General features: G+C 37.6%; 3 protein-coding genes across 4 annotated transcripts in view; 1 reads left to right on the top strand and 2 right to left on the bottom strand.

Annotated features, from left to right (window-relative positions):
* Positions 1–18,563, bottom strand: part of LOC309703075 (myocyte-specific enhancer factor 2A-like) — a 45,563-nt gene extending 27,000 nt beyond the window's left edge. The window contains exon 1 of the mRNA XM_082527778.1: positions 18,422–18,563. The gene's annotated coding sequence lies outside the window, so the exon portion shown is untranslated. The remainder of the gene's footprint in view (positions 1–18,421) is intronic.
* The window catches only part of abcc12 (ATP-binding cassette, sub-family C (CFTR/MRP), member 12), a 56,916-nt gene continuing 44,238 nt past the window's right edge, over positions 13,792–26,469 (top strand). The window contains exons 1-2 of the mRNA XM_082513316.1: positions 13,792–13,853; positions 21,963–22,054. The gene's annotated coding sequence lies outside the window, so the exon portion shown is untranslated. The remainder of the gene's footprint in view (positions 13,854–21,962; positions 22,055–26,469) is intronic.
* LOC309703656 (uncharacterized protein) lies at positions 21,926–26,456 on the bottom strand. 2 transcript variants are annotated; one of them, XM_082528597.1, is made up of 6 exons: positions 26,372–26,456; positions 24,928–25,075; positions 23,177–23,311; positions 22,906–22,999; positions 22,111–22,274; positions 21,926–22,035 (listed from the first exon to the last, which is right to left on the bottom strand). In XM_082528597.1, exons 1-5 carry the CDS (start codon positions 26,410–26,412, stop codon positions 22,258–22,260), a joined length of 435 nt encoding a protein of 144 aa, XP_082384723.1. In that variant the 5' UTR covers positions 26,413–26,456; the 3' UTR covers positions 21,926–22,035; positions 22,111–22,257. The 2 variants fall into 2 exon arrangements, with proteins under 2 accessions (XP_082384723.1, XP_082384724.1); XM_082528598.1 differs by having other exon boundaries at positions 26,364–26,417.

The raw sequence follows: 26,469 nt of genomic DNA, 5'->3' as shown, positions 1-26,469 counted from the left end.
GTTTCCCTGAAATATTAATACATGTAACATATTGAGTACTTTATCATTAGTTAGCCATCGCTTTGACTTTTTCCCCAAAAAAGGTCCGTCAAGGGCCTAAATATAGTCATAGAAAGGTGAATAATTTGTAGCTGCCATGTGTTAGTATTGTAAGCTAGAAAATCGATGTCAGTGAATAATTTGCAAATAGGTAAATGATGGTAAATATTAAAGATGTGGTTAAGATTTGTTGTTCATGCTGGCAGTTAGGGCTGCCATGATTAGTCGACTAGTCACGATTACGTCGACGACTAATTTAATAGTCGAAGCGTCGTTTGAAGCTTTGTAAGATCCCAAAAGGCGCAGGAATAAGTAGTAGGATTTAAGAGTGTAATAACGGACTGAAACAGAAGATGGCAGAACTGCATGTACAAGGATGCCAGCTGCCGTTAAACCCCGAAGAAGAAGGAGCTTTGTCCCAGAATTCATAGCGCAGCCCAGCTCAGTTGTCAACAATGGCGGCAGCTAGTTAGTTTTAATATTACTCTTATTATTCTTTCTGGGTCACAAAATAAACGTTTAACATATTTGCAGGTGAGAATGTAGCTGTGTAAACCTCAAATATCGGCTCAGTTTATCAAGACACCACATATTTTCAAAAGCGCTCCGACATTTTCGGAAACGTCTGTTATCCACCAGCTCGATAGCTAGCCAGGGGCAAGGCTCATTAGAGCCGTGAGAACACCGGACTCCCGGCAAATCGTTTTCAAATCCACCGCCGTCTTTCGCTACTCAGGTTAAACGTGATATATAAGTCACTTAGATAACTTAAAATTGATACTGTTTGGCTTTTTCTAGTATTTTATTTGTTCCTGAGTAAATCGGTTTGGCTGAGATTAAAGTTATAGTTTCTACACAGCTGAATAAACGTCAAAGAGACAACTGATTATCAGAAGTGTGAGATGCTCGAGAATATACTCCGGTGTCCTGTTATATTTTAGATAGCAAGGAGCAGACGGCAGAGTTTATTAAACTCCACCGAAACAATCTGCAAATGTCATTAAAATTTAATAAACTATCATCTTGTCTTTATTTTTAGTTAGCACATACCTTAAACACTTAAAGCTGTAAGCTAATGATAGTTATATAAGAGCAGATGCATGCTGGTGCAATAAGCTGTACGTTTACATCCAATGGATGCATGCTCTGATTAGTCGACTAATTGCAAAAATAATCGTTTGTGGCAGCCCTACTGGCAGTAAATGTCTAGTCTCCATGTTTTTCTCTGAATGCTTTATTGCTGACATTTTAAAAAGAATGAAAGATGATGCAACCTTGGATCCAGAAACAATGGAATACTACTGAAACACAAAATTGCCAAATGCTTATGGACACTTTTTCCTCTCTGTAGTAGCAACAATTGCTTTGTTTCAGGCTGCCCATGCTTCAGTGGAGTCTGTTTTACACCGTTCATTCACATGTTTCCCAGACAAGCTGTCCTGATCAATGTTACTATGGCAGAAACTGTCTGGCTGATATGAAAATTAATACAAACAGAGATGACCCAACAGACAACCAGCACTCACAAACACACAAATCATCCATGTACTGTCATATTATTACACCCAAACAAAAAGTCCCATCTATTCTAAAACATTGAGTAACCAGATCACTTTAACAGTTTGCTTTTTTCCATTCTGAGAATTCAAACTAAACAAGAACATCAGCATCTACTATTTGTGCTACCAATATCTGCAACATACTACCACAAAACCTGACGTCTGCTCCAAATCTTAGTTCTTTTAATTTTAAGTACATTTTTAAATTTGTTTTAAGTTTGATCTTAAAACTGTTTTATTCGCTACTGCTTTGAATTAAGATGAAGAGATGTTCTTTTTCCTTTTGAATATACGTTCTTGGGTATGTACACTAGTGAATGTGATGATGGCTATTGTGGGGATGGTGGTGACGATGGTGGTGGTGATGATGGCAATGATGATGTATGTCTGTGTCATAGGTAACTCACTGTATGCATCCTGTTGACAGTTTCTCGTTATTTTATTTTGTTTAATTTTATATTTGTAATTTCCTTTGCTTTTTTATGTAATGCTCTTGATGTTTGTGTAAAGCACTGAGCACTGCCATGTCTCTATAAATAAACCTGTCTTCCCTTGCCTAAAAGAAAATTACAGTAATTTAGGATGTGTTTCATACACTGGTAACAAATGTGATATTGCTGTGGAATTTCTCCTTTTGTGGTGAAGTAACACACAAATATCAGATCATAATAAAGTGTTAATTATACGGATAAACACCAACATAAAAAATGGGGAAACATCAATTTAAAAAATACATTTGATTTCATCATTTAAACTTGCTCTGACCCTTTCAGCACCTCTCTAACGTTAGAAGATGCTCTCCTCTTGATACATCCTTAAACAGGGAGCGCTAAACCCTAGAGTGAACCTCACAGTCAAAAACCCTCCGCCTTATCTCGCCCATGAAATCCAATTCCTGTGGATATTCGGAAGCGTGACAATGCTTTGTCAGGGTGTGAAACACACTTTTCCAAGGTTGGATTGCGCTGGATTTTAATTTATCTCGTATGTCTCTTCAATGGCAGAATCTCACTTCTTGTTGATTTGGTAAATAAGAGTCAAAGAGCTTCCACCTAACATTGTTTTACAGATAAAGTATGGTGAGTGCCACACAAGAGTACATATGAATGGGGAGTACACACATTGTAACCTCTTTGCAAAAAAAATAGCTGACAGCCAAATACATTTGCTAAAACTTCACATAGTTCTAAGTTGTTAGAAAAAGTGACAAAATCTTTGAATAATCTCATGGACGTAAAGCAGAAGTAAAGAATATTGAGCTCAGCCAAAGACAAAACTGTGGTCTGTAAAATAAAAAGGAACGCCAAAGAAAGTTTTACCTTTAATAATTATTCTCTGTGCTTTTGTTTGTCAGTTTAAATTTGAATCAAGTTTTAAAAAAATGCAAGTTGTTATTTTTATGATTCAAACAAATGATGTTGCTTAGTGAATGTTAGTGTGGGCGAATGTAGCTGTAGCAGTACTTATTTTTGGAGTTGTTAATAACCAGCACCAAGCTAGTGCTGGGTGACTGAACACTATGGTGCATGAATATATGGGCTGCTTAGGTTTGGCAGAGCCCAGCAGAAGAGCACATCTCTGACTGTTTTTTATTTATTTATGGCTGATTTTGTTTAGATGTTTCAAGAAGTCTTTAAAGCGGAATTGCTGAGTAGTGCCATCCTAAGGCACTAAGCTAGGATGAAGAGTTTTGCACAAACACTGAAACTGCTGTGACAGAGATTCTTATCATGTATTGTAAGCAAATGTAGTGCTGTGGACACCTGGCATTGTAGTGTTGTTGTTAAGATCTTTGGAACAATGCACTAGTCCCTCTCTCTGTGTCTGACACATTACTGAGTTGACGGCAATGCAGTTAACTTGTGGCAGAGCACATAAACATCGGTTAAACTGTAAAGCTTGCAATCACTACTACCACTGCTTTATATTTGCAAATGGCTAAATAAGTCATATGCAGAGCACTGGCCAAGTTCTATCCATGAACATGGCCACCATACGGCTGGCTGTTTAGCTGCTGCATAAACATGACAATGATATCATTAATCTTAGTAAGAAAGTAAAGTATATACCCCAAAATGTTAAACTGTTCCTTTAAAATACTTCCCGGTTGTATACAATTTATAAATATACTAAGCAATAACCTATATCCACTATGAAGAGCTCACTTAAATTTAAGCTCACTTAAAGCTACATTTTCTGACAGTGAAACATCATGACCCATGACTCTACTGAGCAATTCTTATGAATAGTGAAGTGTAGTGTGGGAGTTTGAAACATTGTGTCACCCACGTAGTTCATCAGCAGCAGTGTTTCAAACTCATGGCCATTGAAATGTTCCAAGATTAAATGCAGGTTAAGTCATCTAATATTCATCAGTCATTTAAAAATGATTTGGAACTATTACTAGCATTTATTTGTGTGTGTCTCAAAACTTCAACTAAGTCTATATTTAAAAGTATGAAAAAAATTATTTACTACCACAGTGATGACAAAAAGGCTGGACATAACTAAACTAGAGTGAAGTAAAACCCCTGCAAGCTGCCAGCTTCCTGTTAGCTCTGTCAACTACAGTACTTCCTGTTTTATGATCAGTCTGTCTGGCAAGGAAGGAGCTTTGAGTAAACCACCCTTCAAAACACTACAAACACACAAACCACCATTAACATTTTCTTATTCCATTGAGCACAAATTTATTGCTACATCCAAAGCCAGAAGTCAGGCCAAAAGGTCAAATAGATCAAATTATTTTATGCTAAACTTTATTATAAGTTATTTATCAACAATAAAGTTTTTTATCAGTCTGTCTCTGAATTTAAAAAATATATACACACAAACAAACACCAAACAAATTTCTAAGGGCAAAGCGCGTGATCCATACTAGTGGTTGGAGCTGGTTTCCACTGTTCCGAAGGGCCAGTGTCAGGAAAATTAAACCCTATAATTTCCTTCTTCCATATCTGTTACACAAGGGTAAAAACTTCACTCCCCTGGTTTTTCTATTTAAATTACTCATTGTGGTTTAGAAGAAAGCGCTGTCTAGATAGTGGAAAAAGGAAACATTCCACTTATTCCATTTGAATTTACTTGCCATGTTCTCACATCAGTCAACACCACATGGAGAGAGATGGCATGTTAAAGGGCATTCAATGTCCAACTTGTGTTCTCACATGCACCTTTGTTAGATAATTTCTCAAGAAGTTCACGGTTGCAATTCATGTGTGAAAATAGTTAACATTAATTTTGAAAAATACATATCACACTGTCACATATCATAATCACATTAAAACAATTATTGTGATGTCTATGAGCCAATAAGGCAAAAAGCAAGCCTTTGGTCAAAATGAAATATAAAATTGACGACAATTTTTGGTAAGAATTTGTTTTCAAGGACTTTCAACACAGCTACACCCACATGGAACCACGTGGCATTTTTGCAGGGGTGTTGGGGGTGTTGTACAGATTAGCCGAACAAGATCAAATTAGTTACTTAGCTGCTGGTAAGCTGATTGTTTGGGGAGAGACATGATAGCCGTTCCCTCTGTTTCCAAATGTTCTATAGGCACAGCTAACGTAAAGGCTATAAGTTAATATACTGCCTATTGCTTCATAGATGTAATATATAATATAATATAATGCATCTTTGACAATAGCAACACCTGGTCCATTCAATGCCAATAAGAGTCTCTGAGGAACAAAATCGCCTAGTGTTCTTAGACATCAGTAGAGGTGATCGATGTCAGCCGTCAGGAAGATCATAAAGTCTAGTTTTCATGCAGTGAAAAAAACACTGTATCCGTGATGGAATGCACTTCTGCGTTTACTGCACTGCAAAAAGAAAAAGATTAAAATCCACAACAGATGTGCAGCTTTTTTCCTGAAACACTGACTCTCTCTCTCTCAGAATAAAGAAGCTGACAAAGTTGAACTTTTGTGTAGTTGGTCAGCAAGACTGTTTTTGAGCGGAAGGCAAAAAAAGATGATGCCTTTTTCTTCAATCGATAGCAACCTTTGCTACACAAGATTTTTTTGCACAGTATAGTTCATACCACAACTATGTGTCAAATAAATGTTGCTCAAAGTGTATGCAATTGTACATATTTAAAAATTGTAATAGAGTGCACATAGTACCATGCATTTCCTCTTTCAGTATTTACCTTTGACATAAACATGATGGGCCCCATCTAACACTGGACTGTTGACCTCAATATGTCTTACTAAAGGGGCTTTGTAAAAATAGAAAGTTCTACACAGTAGTTCTAACATTATGAGCACTAATTAATGTCCCCTTCACCAGCTCCTCATGTAAAGAATGAGCAGAAGTTAGAGCTGTGGAAGGTTAATCATGCTCTTTCTTAACAGGTTGTTTTCAGTACAAACTGGCAGAGTAATTGGGAACCCTTTCATCACTTCTCCTCATTAAAGAGCATGGGTCCAACTCTAATTGTGTTGACCCCACAGTGACCTCTGCTTCAGTCACTCCAACATTAAATCAATAAGGTTTCAAGCTGTTACTACGCAGCAGGCACCACTTGATAGCCCCCCCAATCTTCTGCTGCCAGCCGAATAAAGAAATCACTGTCTCCGAATATCATTTTGTTCCAGTAGATTATGGAGCTGATCCTAGTAGTCAGTGCAGAAACAACCATGGTGAGATCTGTGGTGATTTGCTAATAGATGAAAGAGTTTCTCTTTCATTACTGTTTGCTAAAGTGTTAAGAACTGATGACAGAGATTGCTTTATTCGTATCTTTACCTTCCCTGCAGCTTTGCTTGTCTCCTTGCTCTCTCCTACTTCGCATTTTGCTCAGTGTCGTCCTTCTTCCTTCTAGCAGCTTATTTGCATGGTATCCACCAGCAAGAGAAGAGAGGATCTTTTGCTCAAGGCAAAATAAGGCAGAAGATTCTCTTTCCCCAGCAAGCCTGGACATTCTTTGAAGTTCTAATAAATGAAGTTTTTTATAAAGGTTCTAGGGGAACAAATGCATCATAAACATTCTATATGGTGGACCTGGTCCCTGAGGGTGCAGGACTTAGATCGGGCTTATTTACTAGCTGAAGTGTTTAACAGTTCCCCGTCTATATTACCACTATCCACACAAGCCCAGATGTGCACATACTTCTTTGATGTAAAGAAAGTGAATGTCAATTTATGTTAAAATATCATGAGACTGAATTAACATTTTGTTATGCAAATCATGCTCTGGCACAATGCACAGTTTTTGAATAAGAATGATAATTTGCATATTACTACCAGCAACAACAGCTGCAAATGAGATTCCTTGTAAACGTGGCCAATGACAAAACCTGACATTCAGTAGAGTCAAAGTCCTCTGAATGTTCCACTTTAGCTTCTCTCCTGTGGCTTAGTGAGACAGGAACACGTCTTTTATAGTGAGTCAGGAGAAAGGAAACCAAATGATGCTGTAGTCTGTTGCCAGGCATGACAGGAACATGCACTGTGATTAATTCATCACCCACAGTCAGACAAGCTAGCCTCTGGTATCAAGCAGCCAGAGTATCGACACTGGCCTATGCTGTTTTGCAGGTCACGAAGCTAATGGGTTTTTTCTTGAAATGTAATAATTAAACTGATCTCCATGCACCAGCAGCATGGCCATTTGAGCTAGGCTGAAGGCCAGGCAGATTAGTTGGCTTAAACTGTCATCTGCCGTACCACCAGACTCCCCAGTTAGCATGTGAAGAAGCTGTGTTATTCTGTTAAGTATGATTCTCTTTAAGGAGGCAAGAATACATAAAAGGCCATGTCAGTGTGTGTATCAAACCATAAGAATAATGCAATAAAAATGTAATAATACTTTTGTGAATTATACATTAAAAAAGCCCGTAGCTTGGAGGCTTCATTTACTGACACCCCATTCTCCTACGCGCCACAATGTTACTCTCAATCTCCCAGCCTTGTAAAAACTCCAAGACAGCAGTCTGCTCGTTTAATTACTGGCACACTGTGATGTCATTTCATTATTGTGTTGCTTTTATGGCAGTGGCAGTGGGCTAAGATTTTCCTGTCTCAACACAGAGACACTGATGTCATGCCTGCAACAAAGATTGAAACACAAGCTGCCTTGTAAAATACGGCCACACTTCCATACCCTCTGTTCCTTTCATTAAAAAGAAAACAAAAAAATGTTAATTGCACTCCAAATTAAGTTTGAATCCTGACAAAATATGTTCTTTTTTTCTGTCTGCCAGTTTCATGTTTTCTTAAAAGGCTGTCAGCTGAGGTTGCGAGGTGAGATGAGCCTGGACTGTGTTTAAGGGTCATTATGTTGGTTATGTGTCTGCTTGAGTTTCCAAATTGTAATCGTACAGTGTAAAATTTCTAACAAGAAAAACAGGCTGAAGGTCTGCTGAGCCAATAACATTTACAAATTACAATCTGAGCTGCTCCCACACAGTTCAGTGTCAAGAATCCCCAATCATATTTTCTATATGGAAACACTACTGCTACAACTTTGAAGCTCATTTAGTATTTGCCTCAAAAACGTCTCACAGAGACACAAATCTACAAATGCTTGTGGGTTATGGAGAGCTGACGAAAATAAAAATTACATTTCTCTGCAGAAATGAATATAGAAAAAGAAGGACTAGAAACTCTAGTCTTCGCTCAATCAGTACTAACCATTTGGCCAAAAGAACAGACTCTCATTCAGTTACTGATGTATAAACTGAAGTGATGCAACTGACTTTATGAGAGAGTTTTGCAAGCCTTACAACCATATAAGTGCTTAGTGTTTAATGTGGATTTATTGGTCCCTTTTTTCAGGCCAATACAAAACAGCAACATTCAGCACACTTTTGAGTAGAAGTAAAACAAGAAGACCACCAAAGTTAGCTGTTACAGCTTCATTTATGAGTTGATCTGAGAAAGGCAATTTTTGCTTATAACTTTTTGAAAAGCAATAGCTGCTGATTTTGTACAGTAAAGCTGGAGAGAGGGGTGATGGGATCGTGCCTTAAAGTATGCCAAATAAGTGATCCACGATTTCACAGTTTTTAAGGTTAAACTGACACGCAACTATTAGCAGTCAGGTAACCAACATAGAAGTTGCATCAATTGTAGTTTGACTGATCAGTTTCCACTCTAAAAAGTCATCACCAACAAGTTATGTGACTGCATGAGTTTCTCACTCAGTCATGATTGAGAGGTAGCCTATCCGAGTGTCTTGTTCATGCACTTATCGACTAGTCACTTTTGGGCTCTGGCGTGGGCTGTGGGAATTGAACATGAGTCTAAAGTTCCCGAAAGGGACGCATTTGGAAAGTTTGCGAACATCACACCATGAATTAGTGCATGTGAGTTTGCCGAGCCACATAGCTCCAAAAATGAGAAATATCTGTAGCCTCAGCCCAATCTTTTGATCTATTAAATGATATTATAATGAATTCTTTAACATTTTGTTTGTTCCTGCTCTCATTGAAATTCTGCGCTTTCAGCAAAGTAATAACTTCCTTTTTATCTTGTGAAGTAATGGTAAGAAGATCTGAGGCCTCCATCTTGAGGTTCCTTTAGGCAATCTCCTATCCCCTACCCAAAACCCCTGCTTACATATACACACATATATTTCACCATTAGCATTTCTGGCTCTTTGAAAATACTGGTTAAACAGTGAGCTCTTTTTTTAGGTTAGCATATGTACTGGACGAGTAGAATGCCTCCACACAAACTGAATTTGTATCGATCTTGCAAAAGTGCCACATAGAGGTAATAGAAAACTATAAAAAGGTGAGTCTCTAAAGCTTTTCAGATCATTAGATTAGTGAGTGTAAATAATAAAACAAAGTCAGACTAAAAAAAGCTGTACACTGAAAAACTGTCTCCTGTTGAATGGAAAGATAAGACGTGGGTGCTTTGAACACAAGAAAATAAGTGCTCAGAAAACGCTGTGCAAACAGATGGACGGTGTAGAGCTGCAGGATGAGTTTATAAGTTTATGCAGATGCTGAAAACTGGCTAGTATTTCAACACATGTTGTAACTGGCCTGATTTCCAAACCTACAGTTTTGCAGTGTTTGAATGAAGGCACTTTGCCTATTTTAATCAGTCTTTCTAATTATAGACATCTAATTACGTGTCAACTCAATATTCTGGATGATAAAACAATAGTAAACCACTTTTTCTTCATGGCATCTTTGTGTGTTTTAGAATTTTTAAGCAGCTGATTCACCCTCAGACCATATGGGTGCCTATGCTAACATTACTTATAATCAGCCTCTAGGTTTACTGTGATTATGAGAAATAATTGCTCAAATCCATGATCCTGGCTTCTCTTAATACCAGCTTCAGTGCTTCAAGCAATGTTATTAACAAACTAGTTTCTTCTTTTTGTTTCCTACATTTTGAATAGCTACTTGCCTAAGCCTACTAAAAAATAAATAAATAACTGAACACAGTATAAGTGAAGTGCATGACCCAAGCCGAGTAATGAAAAGAACCACAACAACCAATCACAGCTAACTGCCTAACCGGCCAAATGATATCACATATAATACAAAACATTTATTTCCTTTAAAAAAAAGATAGTAAGTCGGGCTAATAAAACTAACAGTGACTTGTCACTTGTACCTCATGCCTGAACACTCTGGCTACACTGCACGCAGTGGGTTAGAAATACTGGGAGGTGCACAACAAGCTAAAAGCGTGCCATACAAGCAGTTGAGAGCTCACTGTCTTTTTGCACAGCCATGCAATGAAAACAAAAAACATAAACTCCCTGTTAGTCAGACCAAGCCATGCTAAGAACAGCTGTGAGATGAAGCTGTCCTTGCTAACACCCCAAGAAAGATGGTAAAGCAGTTTATCTGAACAGATTTGCTAACTGCATAACAAACACACCATGCCTTCTTTATTACTTCACAAAAAACTCATGCAAGTTCACCAGAGGAAAACTTTTAGTGCAAAGCAGCAACAGCAGTAATGGTTCAGTCCACTACTATACCAACAGCTACTTTGCAAAACCCTGGCGTGGATGATGCTAATGTAAAGTTAGGTTGATATCTAAATGTAAAAAGAGCAACACAAGAGAAGCTTCAGTCACTTATCCCCTGTTTTTTAAGGCCACAGTACAAATGCACAGCACTGCTTGACATACTATAGCACAGTATGGAAAAAACAATCCTACACATATTAGCAGAAAACTCTAAAAGCCAGACACTCGCAATAAAGAATTCTCTTGAACAGTGTGGAAGCTGCTGGTATAACCTAGTCTTCAACTCAGCATGGAGTGACAGTGTCTTCATGTACAGCCAGTATTAATCAAGTGTTGGCACCATTAAGAACAGTGTCAGGACACTGAGCAGACCCAAACCACTCTCTGGTCTGGCTCTCATCCCTACAAATCAACAGTGAGTTTAATTAAGCCAAGCCATGCTGCTATTGATTCAACATTACTGTTTAACCTGGCAGCTCCGCGGGAAATCTATTTACTGTGAGCGACAAAGGCAGACTTATATGATTGCAGGAAAGTAAATTGCAAGGCTAATATTTGGAAATTGTTTTATTTGATTTCTATATTTATTGAGCGTAATTTCTTAGCTCCTCTGCAGCATATTTAGCATCAAACGTGCGGGTGTGTGGGCCTGTGGTCAGACGGCAGGCAGCCAGAGGTTTGGCTGGCTAGGAAGAGTTGGCTCAAACCCGATTACTGGGGTGACCCCGCAGGAAGAGTTCTCAAGTCCAACAGATTAGGAGCTTTTCCAAAAGCCACAGCAAGAGGAAAGCAGAGAAGAGTGGAGTAGGGTAGAGTTGAAGAGAGACGAGATCACTCAAAGCCTTCACTGCTAGAAAGTATTGCTCAACACAATAAACATGATTTCAATATTACCTCCATATATAAATACGCCTAAAACACATTTGATATTTCCCTTGACCCTTCAGCGCTGCCGGAAAGTAATTTGAATCAGGACAAGCAGAGATACATAATCAAATAAGTATTTTAATGTGCTCACCTGTCACAAGCCAGGCTCACTGTAGTTCATTTTAATTAACTAATATCACCATTTCAAACCCTCAACGCCCAAATACATCTTCATAATCATCAGTCACTGCAATACAAGCAAATGAACTGACAGAACCTTTCTGTCAGTTCATTGTGTTAATCAATTTTAAATCATGCTTTTTATTTGTTCTTGTTTCTAATGTCTCTGTAAAGCACTTTGAATCACCTTGTTGTTGAATTGTGCTATACAAATAAACTTGCCTTGCCTTGCCTTTCAGTTGCTCAAATGAACAACAGCATCACTAACCTCAAAACATGTGACACAGCCCTCTGATGGCCAAAGTAATTATGACAGGAGCAAACTTAGGAAGCCAGGTCATACGGCAGTGTGGAGGGTGGATGGGTGGATCAACAAAATGTTTCTCAATTGGCGTTTCAAACAGTCAAAGACAAAGAATATTTTTTAGTTTTTTTGTCATCATCCTTACACGACACTACAAGAGTGGCCAGAATGAATTCTTTGATTTAAGTCTAAAGTGTCAGATAGAAACTAGAAGTGTTTGGTATGGCAAGTGAAAGGAGAAGGAATGGATACAGAGAAGGTGGCACAGTCAAAAGATTTAGAAAGGTTAGGTTTGTGTCACTTTTTTGTTACAATAAGTATTCAATTCATGAACTTCAGAGCTCTACAATGAAATAAGATGTTAGCAGACTAGTAAACGAAGATGTGGAGAGGTCAATAGATGGTGCATTGAAGCTCAAAGTATATTGATTGGATGACAGGAGCTGAAGTGCTGCAATGTGGCACTGCCTTTACTTTGTGTATGGTGCCTCCAATAATAGTGATGCACCTCTTGGTAAAACTGCTGATAGTGACTGTTCAGTTATTGGCTATTACCGGTGTGCTAAATCTAAATAACTACACATATCAATTAATTTATGAAACCATTATTTACATTTTTTTTCTGAATGAATGTCTGCATGCTCAAGTGTCGTTTTGCAAGATACTGAACCTTAAAACTAACCCCAATGTGACAGTGTGTGAATATAATAGGAAAAAATGCTAAATGTGTAGTATAGAAAGCATTGTGCAAATGGGCGAGCTTGGTTTGTAGTGTAAAGTGCTTATTAAAGCTAGACGAGTGCTTTGTAAATGCAGTCCAGTCAGTTTGTTCTGGAGAGGAAATCTTGAGAGCACTTCTCTCATTTAGACTGGTTTTTTTGCTGAAATGGGTCATAACTCTCTGAGAGTTATGAAGTCAATCTGCTGAATGCTTCTACGGCAAGAATTATCAACTAGAGCTTTCATCTTTTCTTCTTTGCGTGATACAAAATGCATAACGTTTAGGGAGTCGTCATCAAGCTCATCAGGTTCAACGCATTTATCCACATTAAAGCTACGTGATTTAGCTTGGATTCACTAAAGCAAGTCATCTAATTGACTAGGAAAGAAAAACTCAAATCAGTCAGTCACGGATAACTTAAAATAGCTTTTCAATAAAACACACACACACACACACACACACACACACACATACAAATGCATACAGTGCAGCCTCTATTTCTTCAGCATGTGGTGCAAAAAGAGAAGCCTGTCCCTCAGAAGTGTTGCTATTTCTGTTTACCACAAGGCCCCAAATATTCTATCATTAGAGAAACTAGGAGGGGAAGGAAATACCACTTGGGAACACATGGACTCGGTGCAGCCACACAAAGAAACCTAACTGACAGAGTGGATACAAGATTAAAGATTGTCATGTTATTGCTAACAGGTTTTATATCCACATCTTCATTTACATCAAAATGTCAAAAAAGGATATTTCCTCACTTCTCATGAGAAATCACAGGTTTGTTTAACATTATACTATTAAATGATTTACCCAACGTGTTATACAACCAATATTGGTTTTGTATGCTTCCTGTTGCAAAACTGATTTATAATTCTTCAATTCTTTGGTGTTTTAATCTGATAGAATAGTAAAGGTCGATAGTTTTAAAATGAAATTTAAAGTTTACCTTCAACTGAGAAAGATTTACACCAAATAAAATAAAATAAAATAAACACAGCATGGTCTAGGGCAGGGGTGGGAAACTCCAGGCCTCAAGGGCCTGCAGGTTTTAGATATCACCCTTGGTCAACACACCTGAATCAAATGATTAGTTCATTAACAAACCTCTGGAGAACTTCAAGACATGTCAAGGAGGTAATTCAGCCATTTAAATCAGCTGTGTTGGATCAAGGACACAACTAAAATCTGCAAATCTGCAGGACACCGGAGTTCCCCAACCCTGGTCTGTGGTGAGTCACACTGAATACTAGACAATGTGCATGAATGGCCAAGACCTAGCCTGGGAATAATATGAATGTGAAAAGTCACTGTTCCAAGCCTGGTTGGCATTGAGACAATTGTTAATCCAACAAGGGGCGGGTTTGATGAAAATGACATTTTTCCATCCATTAGCAATACATCCCATTTTTTTGCTCTGATTGGTTGTAATCGTCCAATTGTTTCCAGAGGTGCTTTGGTCTGTGCCAAGTGATAATGTGTCTTAGAAATCACATGTTATAAACTAATTACATTTGTATAGCAATGCAAGGCTAGCAAATACCATCATGACAGCTGAGTCAAGCAGCATCGTGGTACTGTAGCTAAAAAGTACTTGAAGCTGGAGTACCAGTGATGACAGCTGCATGCCTTTAGATGTAGCTTACGGGTTGAGCTTACATATAACTGTATTTAAAAACTCTCCCCTCCAAATATTTGAAAACACACATTGTCAGATAAATTAATTTATTTTCTGGGAAATTATGTTTTATATTTTTATCATTGGTTACATACTTACCCTGGGTAGCTCAATGATGAATGTAAAATCAGCAAAATCTGGGACTGTGCCCCCTGCAAGTGTCACACAGGCTGTATGCACATATTGAATAATATCTAAGTAAATAAATGACTGTTAGGCTTGAACAGTCTTTTGTATTAGGTGTAAATTTATAGAAGCATTGGTATAAATCAAGAAAATACAATGGTGCTGAATTTCTTCTGCATGTACTGGACACACCCTAGTAACATCTTCAGCACCAACCCTTGCATCATTCTTTATAAAACACTTAGATATTTTGGGGGGGTGGGTTCCCATTTTATTTTGGCAGACACAGTAATAATGTCTATCATTTCTGCTAGGATATCCACATGTTCATAGTCTGTTTAATGGGTTTTAGAAGCAGCACTGTGGGCTGCATTAAAGCAAATTTTAAGTTAAACAATGATGAAAGGCAGGGTCCATGTTCTCCAAATGGGCTGACATAAGTATCAAGGGATATTACAGTATATTCTTTTAAACATAAGCACTAGCAACATGTATTTTAATCAGATTTAAAATAATCAGATCAGGATGTGCATGAAACCACTATGCAATGCAACTGGGTGATGAGAACATTCCCGTGTGAAACCCATCATAACATATGATGTGTTTTTAAGAATGCACTACTTCCCATCAAGTCCCAATACACTGCTTTACTTTAAACCCTGGATAACAGCTATTAAGCCATTCAGATAACTTGAACCTGTGCAAAAAAAAACAGGGAGCAACTTTAAACTCATGTGGCTGATGTTAAACATTAAGGGTAACTTGGAGTCAAGAAACTGAGGGACACCACATTTTTTGGTCTCTAAGATTTTTTTCAGCTATGATATGATCACCAGCTTCCATCTGGTGTTTAGCAAGTCCTGTACAGTATGCCTTGAAAGCTCTTTGCGGAAAACTGAACGAAACTCTTAGAAGAACCCAAAAAACATTTCAATGCTGAAGAACCATCAGGTAGAGATCTTTTCATGTTCTCTAGTCATCATGGGAAAAGGATTTTGGGTCCCTTCTTTGCAGTCATCTAATCTATCTTTCTCACTTTTTAAAGAAATTGTCTGACTCAACGTCTGTGCTACATGGATACAACACTGACATTTGTTCGCTTATGGTCTTTTATTTTTTTGGTATTCTAACATGACTAGTTTTGACCAGGGAGATGCCATCAGAGTTTCAACCATGTTTAATGGAAAGAAAATATATACACTATGTGATACTGCACCAAAATGATGCCAGACAGTATTCGGGTTATATACACTATCAATATCTAGCCTTAACTGACTGAAGATGGTAGAGTTCTTTCATCCCATTTGCTCCCCGTGGTCTCAGCAGTCTGACAGGGTGACAGTGTAACCATGACCTGATTACCTGTCCCCTGAAGCCTGTAATCACTAAAGCCAGCAGACAGGCCCTGCCGGTCCGCTGACAGGGAGGATAATTGAAGCTGATGGTACATGCTGCTCGCCCTGCTAATGAAATATGAAAACAAAGAGCAGGAATGAGGCAGCAGGGACAAGCATGAATGCCTGAACTACAGAGCCAATAACTTCTGTCTATTAACAATCAATGTGTAAAAAATGTGGATTGGTCTTTCTTATGAGCCAACACATTTAAAAAGTTTTTAGGTGTTTCCCACAGACATTATATTATGTCGCTGTTTTTCCCTTCTCATGTTTATCAAAGGAAAAGTGCTGTATTACGAGTTTAGCAATTAAATGCTGACACACTCCACAGTGCTCCTTATAGTGCCACAGTTAGACTATCAAAGAAATGATTAACCCAGCATCAGTGACACCACCCTTAACAAAATCATTCTTTTACCAAGTAGTATTGAACTAAAAACACACCACACTTCAAGTTTAGGTTAGCAAATTAAATAATCTTCATATATCCTTTAAATACAACTTTACAACAAAGTGAGGGAAACAATGTTTTTAAACTTTATGAGTTAGTCAGTACTTATCCCTTATCTCAGCGATAAGCACTGATTTGATGAGCTAACTGTTTTATTAAGTAACAGACACCAATAAAATAACCACAGCCTGTTTAATAGAAATCACACAACTGGAGACTGAACTCTGTCATTCTCTGTCTTCTTGGAGAGACTGATTTAAGTGACATGCTGCTTTCTAAATAGCAGACTGTTTTCTAAAAACCGAAGAAGATTGACTTTGCTTTTGTGCAAATGTGTGATGCCTACAGTAAAAATAATTTTTAAAAAAGAGGTTTATTTAAAATATATGAAAATACATATAAAAATGAAAAGTAAGTAAAGTATGTATTAATTCGATTAACTTATATAGTGCCAAATCACAACAACAGTTGTCCCAAGGCACTTTATATTGTAAGGGAAAGACCCTACAATAATACAAAGAAAACAAAGAAAACACCAACAATCATATGACCCCCTTTGAGCTTTGAGTGCTTTTAAATGCTTTAGTGACAGTGGGAAGGAAAAACTTTTTAACAGGAAGAAACCTCATGCAGAACCAGGCTCGGGGGGGGGGTCGGCTATCTACTGCAACTGGTTGGGGTGAGAGGAAGAGGACAGGAAATTACTGCCTTGCTAATAAATTCATCCTAGTGGATAATGTCGGTACTGCAAACAAACGAACAAAAACAGTTCTGTATTATGTCATAACTGTTTATTTCATGACTTTTACTGGTTTCATTATATTGTTTGTTTCCAATTAGAGAGAGAGAGAGAGAGAGCTTTTTAAATATTTTAACCCCGCTAAGATCAGACTAACATCTAAAATCTGACAGGCCACAGTCTCACATGACAACACAAATGCATTAGTTTATTTTATTTTTCAAAATTATGATCCGTTTCACTGAATTCTTAGCCATTATTTCACATTGTTGCTTTATTTCCTACATGACATATCTCTAGTTGAAATGATTGCCACACTTCTTCTTTTTTTCAGCTCTGATGAGTTACTCTTGGAATGAATGAAGTAAGACGGAGGTGTTCTAGCACTAGGGTTGTAATAACAGATATATTATTAATAAACCTACTAAGCAACGTAATTTTTCGGTTTTGACTGAAAGCGACAACTTCTCAAATCTGGCAATATGAGAAGGGTCAACATGAGCATGTGCAGTAAAATAAGGATTAAAGCAGCATTTCCCCTTTAGGTAAAATACTTAAGCGTAATGTGTCAGGTTCAGAGAGTCGAAAACCTTTTTGAAAAACTTAATGTTAAATTTTCTATTTTATTGACATACATCTATGATTTTTGATTGTTGTTCCCCAGCTATGTGTACTGGTCGTCACAGGATCTCCAGCAGGGTGTACTTTGAAATCTTCCAGCAGATATTTTGTGATGAGTTGTAATAACTCTTCAATCATGCCACTGCTTCAACTAGTTTTTAAACAAATTATGGTTTGGACTTCTTCTTCTTTCTTCTTCTTCTTCTTTTTTTTTGCTTTAGACTACTGGATAGTTTGGCTTAAAACTATTTAAACTTGTATAATTCACTCCTATTCGATCAGTGATCATGTACACTGATGGGGACTTCCAACATGACTGCTTTGCTGAACCATTGTAAAGGCTAATTTATGGTTATAGTTTTGGGTGTTGTGTACCTGTAGGAAATAACACACGTTGTTCAGGACACCTCAGGTTTTGCGATATTCGAAGCGAGATACGCAGAAAAGGCAACGCTTTGTCAAAGATAGTCCAATCCAATCAAAGTTTTATGCAGCTCTCACTCAGACCACTTATCACAACATGTACAGTAGCCTCCGCGTACAGTATTCACAGTAAGCGACACTCAGGCATGAGATCACAACAAGCACGAACCGTTACCAAATATAGCCTAGACAGAGATGAAGCAGTGCAGAAGCAACATTTAAGGCAGTTTTGGAAGAAATTCAAACACTGAAAGAAGATCGCAGCACTTCAAGAAGGGTCGTGGTTCCCCTCCCTTTCAGTCTCCAAAGCACAGAACACAGTCAGCACACTTTCACATACAAAGACACATGTTTGCTCCACTTACCCCCGCTGGCCTCCCGGTGCTTCTGTAAATACGGGCTTTTTATCAAAGTGTCTCCGGCTGAAAGACACGGACAGATCCTGTCCGCTATATTTAGGAAACTGACAAACTCGGAGCTGCGAGAGGTTTGGCTCCTCCCACTGGAGTGTGTGTATAGCAGCGTCTGTACGTGTGTGCTTGGATCTTCCAACACACTCACACTGACAGGCATACACGATTTGTACTGCAGTGTGTACGTGTCTGAAACAGGGCTGTAAATATGAGTTCACATTTATACTTTAAACGTGTCAGTGTAAGTAGCTCGCTAACGAATAAAACAACGCTTCAGAAAACAATCTAGATATTCTTTGGTGGATAAGGGGCACAAAGGGTTAGCTGACCTTCAACTCTGAGACACACTACACCCCACCCAAAAAAACAACAACATTCAAATAAATAAAAAAGACAAAAAATAAAGAGATGATTACTTAAAAATGACAACAACAAAAAAAAAGAAAACACACACACACACAAATTGGTACACACCTAAAGCAATCACAAACAGAAACAAAATGGCCACTGTAATGTGAAAAAACACACAAATAACTCCAACAATAAGAGACAAACTATTGCTTTATTACATTAAAGGGCAAAACAACCAAAAGCAGCAACAAATTGGCCACTAAAAATGACAAAAATAACAGCAAAAAAAGATACAGAGGAGATGCAAAATGACTCCAAATGAAGCAAAACTACAGAAATATGGCACAAACTTACAATAAAGGCACAACTACACTAGATATGGCTGCAAAAAGACCAACTCAGTATACAAGACCACACAACCCATGCAAAATATACAAATACTAAAGAAGTATGAAACATCTGCAAAAACATGCAAAACATTCTGTCATCACTTTTTGTCTTCTTCTGTAATTTTGTATGTGTTTTCATTTCAGTGACTCTTCACTGTGGGAGAGCTGGGTGTTCATGTTGGTGCCCAGGCCCCAATATTTCATCTGTACATGGGTGTATTCAATCTAGTACTTTATTAGTTTAAATCACAGATGCAATCTTTCAAAAACAGGAGATCAAGACTTTTTAGGCGGAAAACACAGCATGTGAGTCGGCACTCACCCAAACACAGACCCAGTATAATAATTGATCCATTGATATTTTAATTTAGCCTGTGCCTCAAGGAGGGGTGAGAAAGCTTGTGACTGTGAGGTCACTGGTTTAAATTTCTAAGGCAGCTGAGAAGATCTGCTCGAAGCAGAACATTCAGTGTTACATTCCTCCTTCAACAACACTGCTGGTGAAGCTTTGAGCACCCAGCTGAAATCTTTAGATGCTGCCTGAAGACCACTGGAGATTTCTCTGCATGGAAATTTTTAATTGTTAAGAAACATAAACCAAATCATTCAAACTCCAAGACAGACCTGACTTGCATAAGGGTAAATAAACTGTGAGCATGTCATGCTTCTCTCTTCTATTGTTATATGTTACAAGTTCAGTTTAGTTACATTAAAGCAGCACACAGAAGTCACGCCTGAGGACACACAGCAGGCCTTGTGCTGACTGAGCTGCCACCAGTATATTTTTTCCTTCAGTGCCTTCTGTGCAATTCAACCTTCAGTTTATTCTGCACAAATGTAAAGATAAAAAATTCTTTACATTTGTAGAATACTTTTCTGAAGTACAATACTTGTCCGTATACCTCAAATACTATTTCATTGCTAATCTGATGTTTCAGTTTCTCTCATGCAAGTCGTGATTCTTTACTAGTAAAAGACTGAAGCAAGCTTTACATATGATCAGATAAGACAAGATCCTGGATGCTGCAAACAAAACAAAAGACGATAACAAAAAGAGTTTTGCTGTATAATTTTTATTTATAAACTATTATAATTGACTTCAGATTAATCTAAATACCTGTAGTATTAGAAATAATGACTGTAGAAAACTTTAGAAGAATTCTATACAATCACTGATTAGAAAAAGAAAACCTCTCCTAGTTTCAATAAAATGGCATATTTTCCCATGTAGCTTGGGAAAACCAAATTATTTTTTAAACCAATATTAATGCAACAACTTGCAATGAATTATTAAGCCCAGTCTAATCTGTTCAGCAGGTGTGGATATTTACAATTAAGTGATGTAAAAAGACTCGTACTGTTTAACTGAACCATACATTATTATATATTTAGAGGCTTGTAGTTTCTCTTCAGAGAGATGAGTTATTTTTAAAGTTCAGTGGGTAAAAGGTAACCTCACAGAGCATTTCTTTGAGAACATGTGTCTGTGCCAAGGGAGGATCGGTCATATTAAAAATGAAACCCAGTCCTTCAAGGATACGAGTATAGAAGCCTGTAGTGCCCTCGTGTGTCCTTACCCCACATGACAGCTGAAGTGCACTTGACTCGAGCTTCTTTCACTGAAGTTTTACTTCTTTATAACCATCTGACCTCTGCTTAATTGAAAGACAAGTTTTGATGACTTTTTATTAATTATAATTTCATTTTTCATACATTTTCCAACAACATACAACTCAAAGTTCCAAATAACCCTCTATTAAAATGAATGATTTTTAAGCTCTTCAATTTTAAGAAAAGGCATCTATTAATATGTGTGGCAATAAACATTTTGCCCTAGTTTACAGCAGTTTCACCTGCTACACATCCTCTTAATGTGGGTCAGTTTGTGGCACTTTTTAACCAGTTAACAGCTGAAATTTATTTAAAATAAGAAAAAAAAACTTTTTATGCACCCATCAAAAGGTTCTTTTAAGGTTCTTGTGAGCTTGTCTGCTACTACATCAACTAATTACGTTTTTAAATTAAACCTAAAAACCTACGTAACTATTAGGTTAGCCCTCACCATGTTTTTTTTTTTTAAGTGAGTTGTCCCTACTTACACAATAGATTTAAAACTTACATTAAAAAAAACTCGTGTTCACTTCTATTTAAAGCCATGAAACATTTAACATGCAATTAAGTAAAAAGTAAAATGCACTATTTATAAAAACTTCGAGGTTGAAAAACAAAAACACATCCTGCTTATCTAAATAGAGAAATAATAAAATACTGATAAGTGAATGTTCATCATTTCTCACCATTGTGTACCCTCCTCTGCCTTCTTGTCATTTAAAATAGGGCAGCATCATCAGTAGTTATTGGTAATAAACAGAGCAATATTATTTCAGAGACATCAGACAACTGTGTACAGTGCATGTGAATACTAATGGGAAATGCTGTGATGTTTTATACTGTGAAAGTACATTTTAACCTAAACCTGACCCTAATGGTTAGCTTGATGATCAAGCTTAAAAAAGCTTTGCTGCTTAAACCTAATAAAACAGAGAACTAAACAAGCAAAAACTAAATAGCAGCCAAGTGTGAGGGACAGGTCGACATACTCCAATATGTTTGTGACTGATCAAAATTATAAAAAGGTTACACTGCCTTTTCATTAACATTAAAATATGTTGTGTAAATGTATTACATTACAGGGATTACTGTGCTTATTTGATATCACAGCTTTACACCAGTTCATCTCTTCATTGTTTTAGAAGCAGCCAGGAGAGAAGAGAACAGAGACTCTGGCCTTTGGTTCAGGACATCTGGGTGGTCCAATTCTGCCACCTGTCAAAGAGAACACTTGGTAAGTTGAGGCTGAAGATCATATACGGATTAGTTTTGTCTAACCGTCTTTGTTACCTGTCCATTGTTCATGACTAGAATACGATCTGCATTCATCACTGTGTTGATGCGATGTGCTAGGTGAGCACAGTGCTGTCTTGAAAGGCCTCTTTGACTGTCTTTTGGATCAGAGCATCTGTTTCTGGATCTGTGGAGGCTGTGGCTTCATCCAAAAGAATGATCTATCAGACAATATGAGCCTCTGTTACTGCAGGAAAGTACTGATTTAAGGAGGAGCACATGGAAAGAAACAACTTCTCTCCAGATCTCCTCATCAGTGTACTTATTGAACGGATCCAATTTTTGGGGTATACAGTTGTATCTCTAGAGAGTTGATAAAGATAGATATATGGTCAGATTATAGATATTTTAGAGATTATAAAAACAATCAATGAACACTATACTCGGACAGCACAACTTTTTAAGCTCTTCAGTTTCACCCGATATCTCTCTTCCAATATGAACATAAACCTGCACAAAATGCAGTTATTTTCTAAGTTCTAAGACATCAATAAAAGTTAAAGTAGCTAACAGAGTCATATCATGACAGCTAGATTGAAGGCACAGACACTGTCACACATGGACTTTGAGAAATGTGCCACAATGGTGCACCTGTCCCATAACATCTCTGTTATTCCAAACATTTCTTACATGTGTCTTCATAGTTCACCATGAATTAAATAGTGCATTACAAATCATATAATAATAATAATAATAATAATAATAATAATAATAATAATAATAATAATAATAATAATAATAATAATAATAATAATAATAATAATAATAATTTCATGCTCATGTTTTTTATACCGTTGTTCATCATTCCAACATCTTCACCAGGTCTGAGCTCAGATTCATTCAAGTTGGCAGGATCCAGGGACATCACTTCATCTTCCATCTGCTTCTGAAAAGAGAACAATAACAGTTTCACAGTTAGGTCTGCATACTTAACATAATAAAGCTTACAGAACTCAGTGAATTCAAAGCAACAAAGAACTGATACTAAGGCTTTTGAGCTAACTGAACAGTAAGAGTAACAGAGCTACAAACATTTGTACTGCAGTTTGTGTGAAATCCTTACTTTAGACTCTTCCATCTGGTAGTTGCTGATGAGTTGAGCATAGCGCCCATTTGCATTCATCAGGGCTTGATGGTTTCCAGCCTCCTGAACCTCACCATCCTCCAGAACCAAGATGCCATCACAGAACTCCAAATACTAAAAGACACAAGTTAAGACAACTGTGAGAAATGCCCCCCCCCCCAAACACTCTTGTTGCATCTGAAGTGGAGTGACTTACCAAAATGGTTCACAATTTGTGATTAAAACAATACCATTAAGTTTAAGTTTCAACAATCACAGCACAGTGATTTATTTAGATTATATACCAGGTGTGACCAAGAAGTTCCAAGACTGCCTATAAAAGCAAAGCTAAAACCTAAACAGGTTTATATTTCTATATTTCTTGAAGGTGGCCTTTTCAGGGAAGACTGCACTGCTTCAAGTATGACTGCTTTTAGATTAGTCCCTAGAAGCCCTGCTCTGGCCACCTGAAATTCCCTTTCAGCAGACTCTTTCAATTCCTGATGAAAGCCAATGCACACTATACTTTGCTCATAGGGAACAACCTTCAGTGGACTCTGAAGACTGCTGATGAACAAAGTGTGAGAACAGTTGATCCAGGGAGGGGGACAAAGCAGTCAAAATGTGCAGAATAAATTAAAGTTGAAGGTGAGCGAGAGTGCACTTTTTATATATTACTCCATATGATTTCTGGGAGGTCAAAGTCAACATTGTTTAACCAATATAGTTACTCAAGTCCCCAAAGGTGTAGTGTATTTTTATGAAGCTTTGAAGACAGTCCATAAAAAATTCTGGGTAATATAAAGTTTTTACCAATTTTAACAGTAGGTGTGAGCAACCTTGACCCAATTATCACCAAAATTAAATATGCTTAAGCTCTTATTAAGATCTAACATCACACAAAATTTGAAAACGATAAATTTAAAACTGCTAGACTGCTAAGTAACTGACAAACAGAACCCATACACACGCCCTCCCTCTGGGAGGAGGAAAAGCAAGCCTTTACAGTATATCTACCCTTAATCATTTTAGTGACACTCCAGCTTCAATTATCCACTTCACAGACATAAACATAAGAGCAATGCAGTAACTCATGAAGATGAAGATGGCAAAAGTGGTAAAGGCCTGGAAATAAAGAAAAATACAGGAAAATTTCAATTTGTGGTAAACCACATTTAAAATTTGTCATTACTGCTGTACTTCTGTGGTACTCACACTAGCTGCACAAAGTGGCAAGCCTATCACGGGGTGTATAAAGAGGGTCAGAACGGTGGCAAAGGTGGCAGAGATTAGGGTAGTGGTACAATTAGTAGCCTGGATGTAACCCACCAACTTTAGTTGTTCCTTTTTCTTTTTTCTAAATCCTGTGAGAGAAAAAGTTTGCCAGTTCTCTTTACCTTCAATAATATTTTTTGCTCTGACCAATTCTGCTAGAGTTGAACATTCATGTTAAAAATTACAGACAAATAAAGGCATAGTTCCTTATAATGTTTAAAGATGGGGAAAACAATCACACTGAATGCTCTTATGCATGCTTATATACACATAACATAATTCTGTTGGCCAACATACAGCTACTTAACTTACCCTTAATACCAAAGCAGTTGAAAGTGATGAATAACCCCCTCTGCTACTTAACTGACTAGATAAATATCCCAGAGCTTTATCCTAGTTGGCGTTATACTCTAATTATAAAATTCTCCTTCATTTTTTGGAGCAGTGTATTATATATTGTAAGACAGATAACTCACAGGCCCGAGAAATAATGACAATGCCACAAAGACGGAAACAGCAGTCGACCGAATCAGCCTGGTTCTCAGAAAGCGCAGGGCCACACGAACTAGCGAGGCCTTCTCCGGGCCTCTCTTTGCCACTTCTTCCTTCCAGAGTCTCTGAAACCTGTCAGACACTCACACTCAGTGGTCTCATTTAAACAACAAATCAAGTCTTTTTCCATGATTAAAACATCCTACATTTGATGTGGACAGTATAGTCTAATTTTTGATGAATCTTTGGCTCAAATACAAATTTCATAAACTAGGTCTATTATGCATTAGTAATACAGTATATGATAAATGAGTGTAAAGAAATGGGAATCAGAGACCTTTGCGTACCAACGTCAGCAACATCTGAAGGAGATAGTGTGAGGGTTGATATAGTAACTACAGCACAAGTCTTTTAGTGAAAGTAGGCTTTTTTGAATATGTTTAACTCAACTTGCAAGTCTACGCCAGTCATAAGAATCAAGTTTGGCATACTGGGTGCATCTTTTTATTGTGTGGCTTCACTTATCCCAATAAGAACACGAGACGCTGGTTATTATAGGTGTTACATCCCCCAGGAGGATGTCTCTTCTCCCTACTAACCCTTTGTTTTGTCTAGGCTCCACCTCCTCTGTCCTGATTGGATGCTGCGCAGAGTCTGGCTAATTGGTAATCAGCAAAGCACTACTTAATGCCTGTGGAGCTGTGCTTCTGTGCCCTCTGGCCATTTTGGTTGCCATACCCGTGCAGGCTTGCATGCCTTTGTAACTTGTATGAACATTGTTGTTTTTCATGTTCAGACTGCTTGTAGGGGAGAGCTGCCTTTTGTTTTGACACTCTGTTTTCTCCTGTTTATGTGTTGTTAGGTAGGTTATGGTTATAGGTTGTATATTTTGTTTCTTTGGAGTTAGGTAAGTTTCTTTTATTTCTACATCAGGGATGTTTTGTTTGTTATGTTGGCCATGGCTCTCCCTGAAGTTATACCTCAGTCTGAACCCAAATCTCATCACCAGCATTAAATAGACCTTCTACACTTACCATCTTGGCTCCTCCTTCTCTATCCACCTTTATGTTCGTCCCTTCAACCCCCTAGACTAGCCAGGGGACGTAACAACAGGTTTTTTCCAATCGAGGATGACTGTCAAACGGGGACAGATCCAGAGCTGCATATTTACTGGGAATAACAAGTAAATATGACTTTGGGGTAAATGCCTAATCAGTGACACTGTTATTTCACTTAGGCACGGGAGGAAGTCTCTTGTGCTCTTTTATGATTTTTTTTAATGGTCTAGCAAATTAAACTACTTTAAAAATAGTATTTTACTTAGACCTAAATAAAGGAAAAAGTTCTCTCTTCTGATTCGGAATTTTCTCTACTAATCACGCAAATCGTCAGTTTTAGACAGTTTGTTAAAAAGAGATACCTTCTTACCATCTCCACACAGCGGTCCTCGGATTATCTGCTAACGCCATCTTTCCTGAGAAATGATTGGTCAGTAGGTGGCGTTTTCAAAGTTTGGGGTATTTATC

Source organism: Aulonocara stuartgranti (genome assembly GCF_965226115.1).
Source record: "Aulonocara stuartgranti genome assembly, chromosome: 1".
NCBI classification, from domain to species: domain Eukaryota; kingdom Metazoa; phylum Chordata; class Actinopteri; order Cichliformes; family Cichlidae; genus Aulonocara; species Aulonocara stuartgranti.
This window is presented reverse-complemented; position numbering and strand designations above follow the sequence as displayed.

Excerpts from the sequence above, each read along its gene's own strand:
- LOC309703656 (XM_082528597.1), bottom strand. The coding sequence starts at position 26,412 with ATGGCGTTAGCAGATAATCCGAGGACCGCTGTGTGGAGATG. Across the intron at positions 25,076-26,371 it reads AGGACCGCTGTGTGGAGATG|GTTTCAGAGACTCTGGAAGG; the intron begins GTAAGAAGGTAT and ends AGTGTCTGACAG. Across the intron at positions 23,000-23,176 it reads ACCAGATGGAAGAGTCTAAA|AAGCAGATGGAAGATGAAGT; the intron begins GTAAGGATTTCA and ends TTCTCTTTTCAG.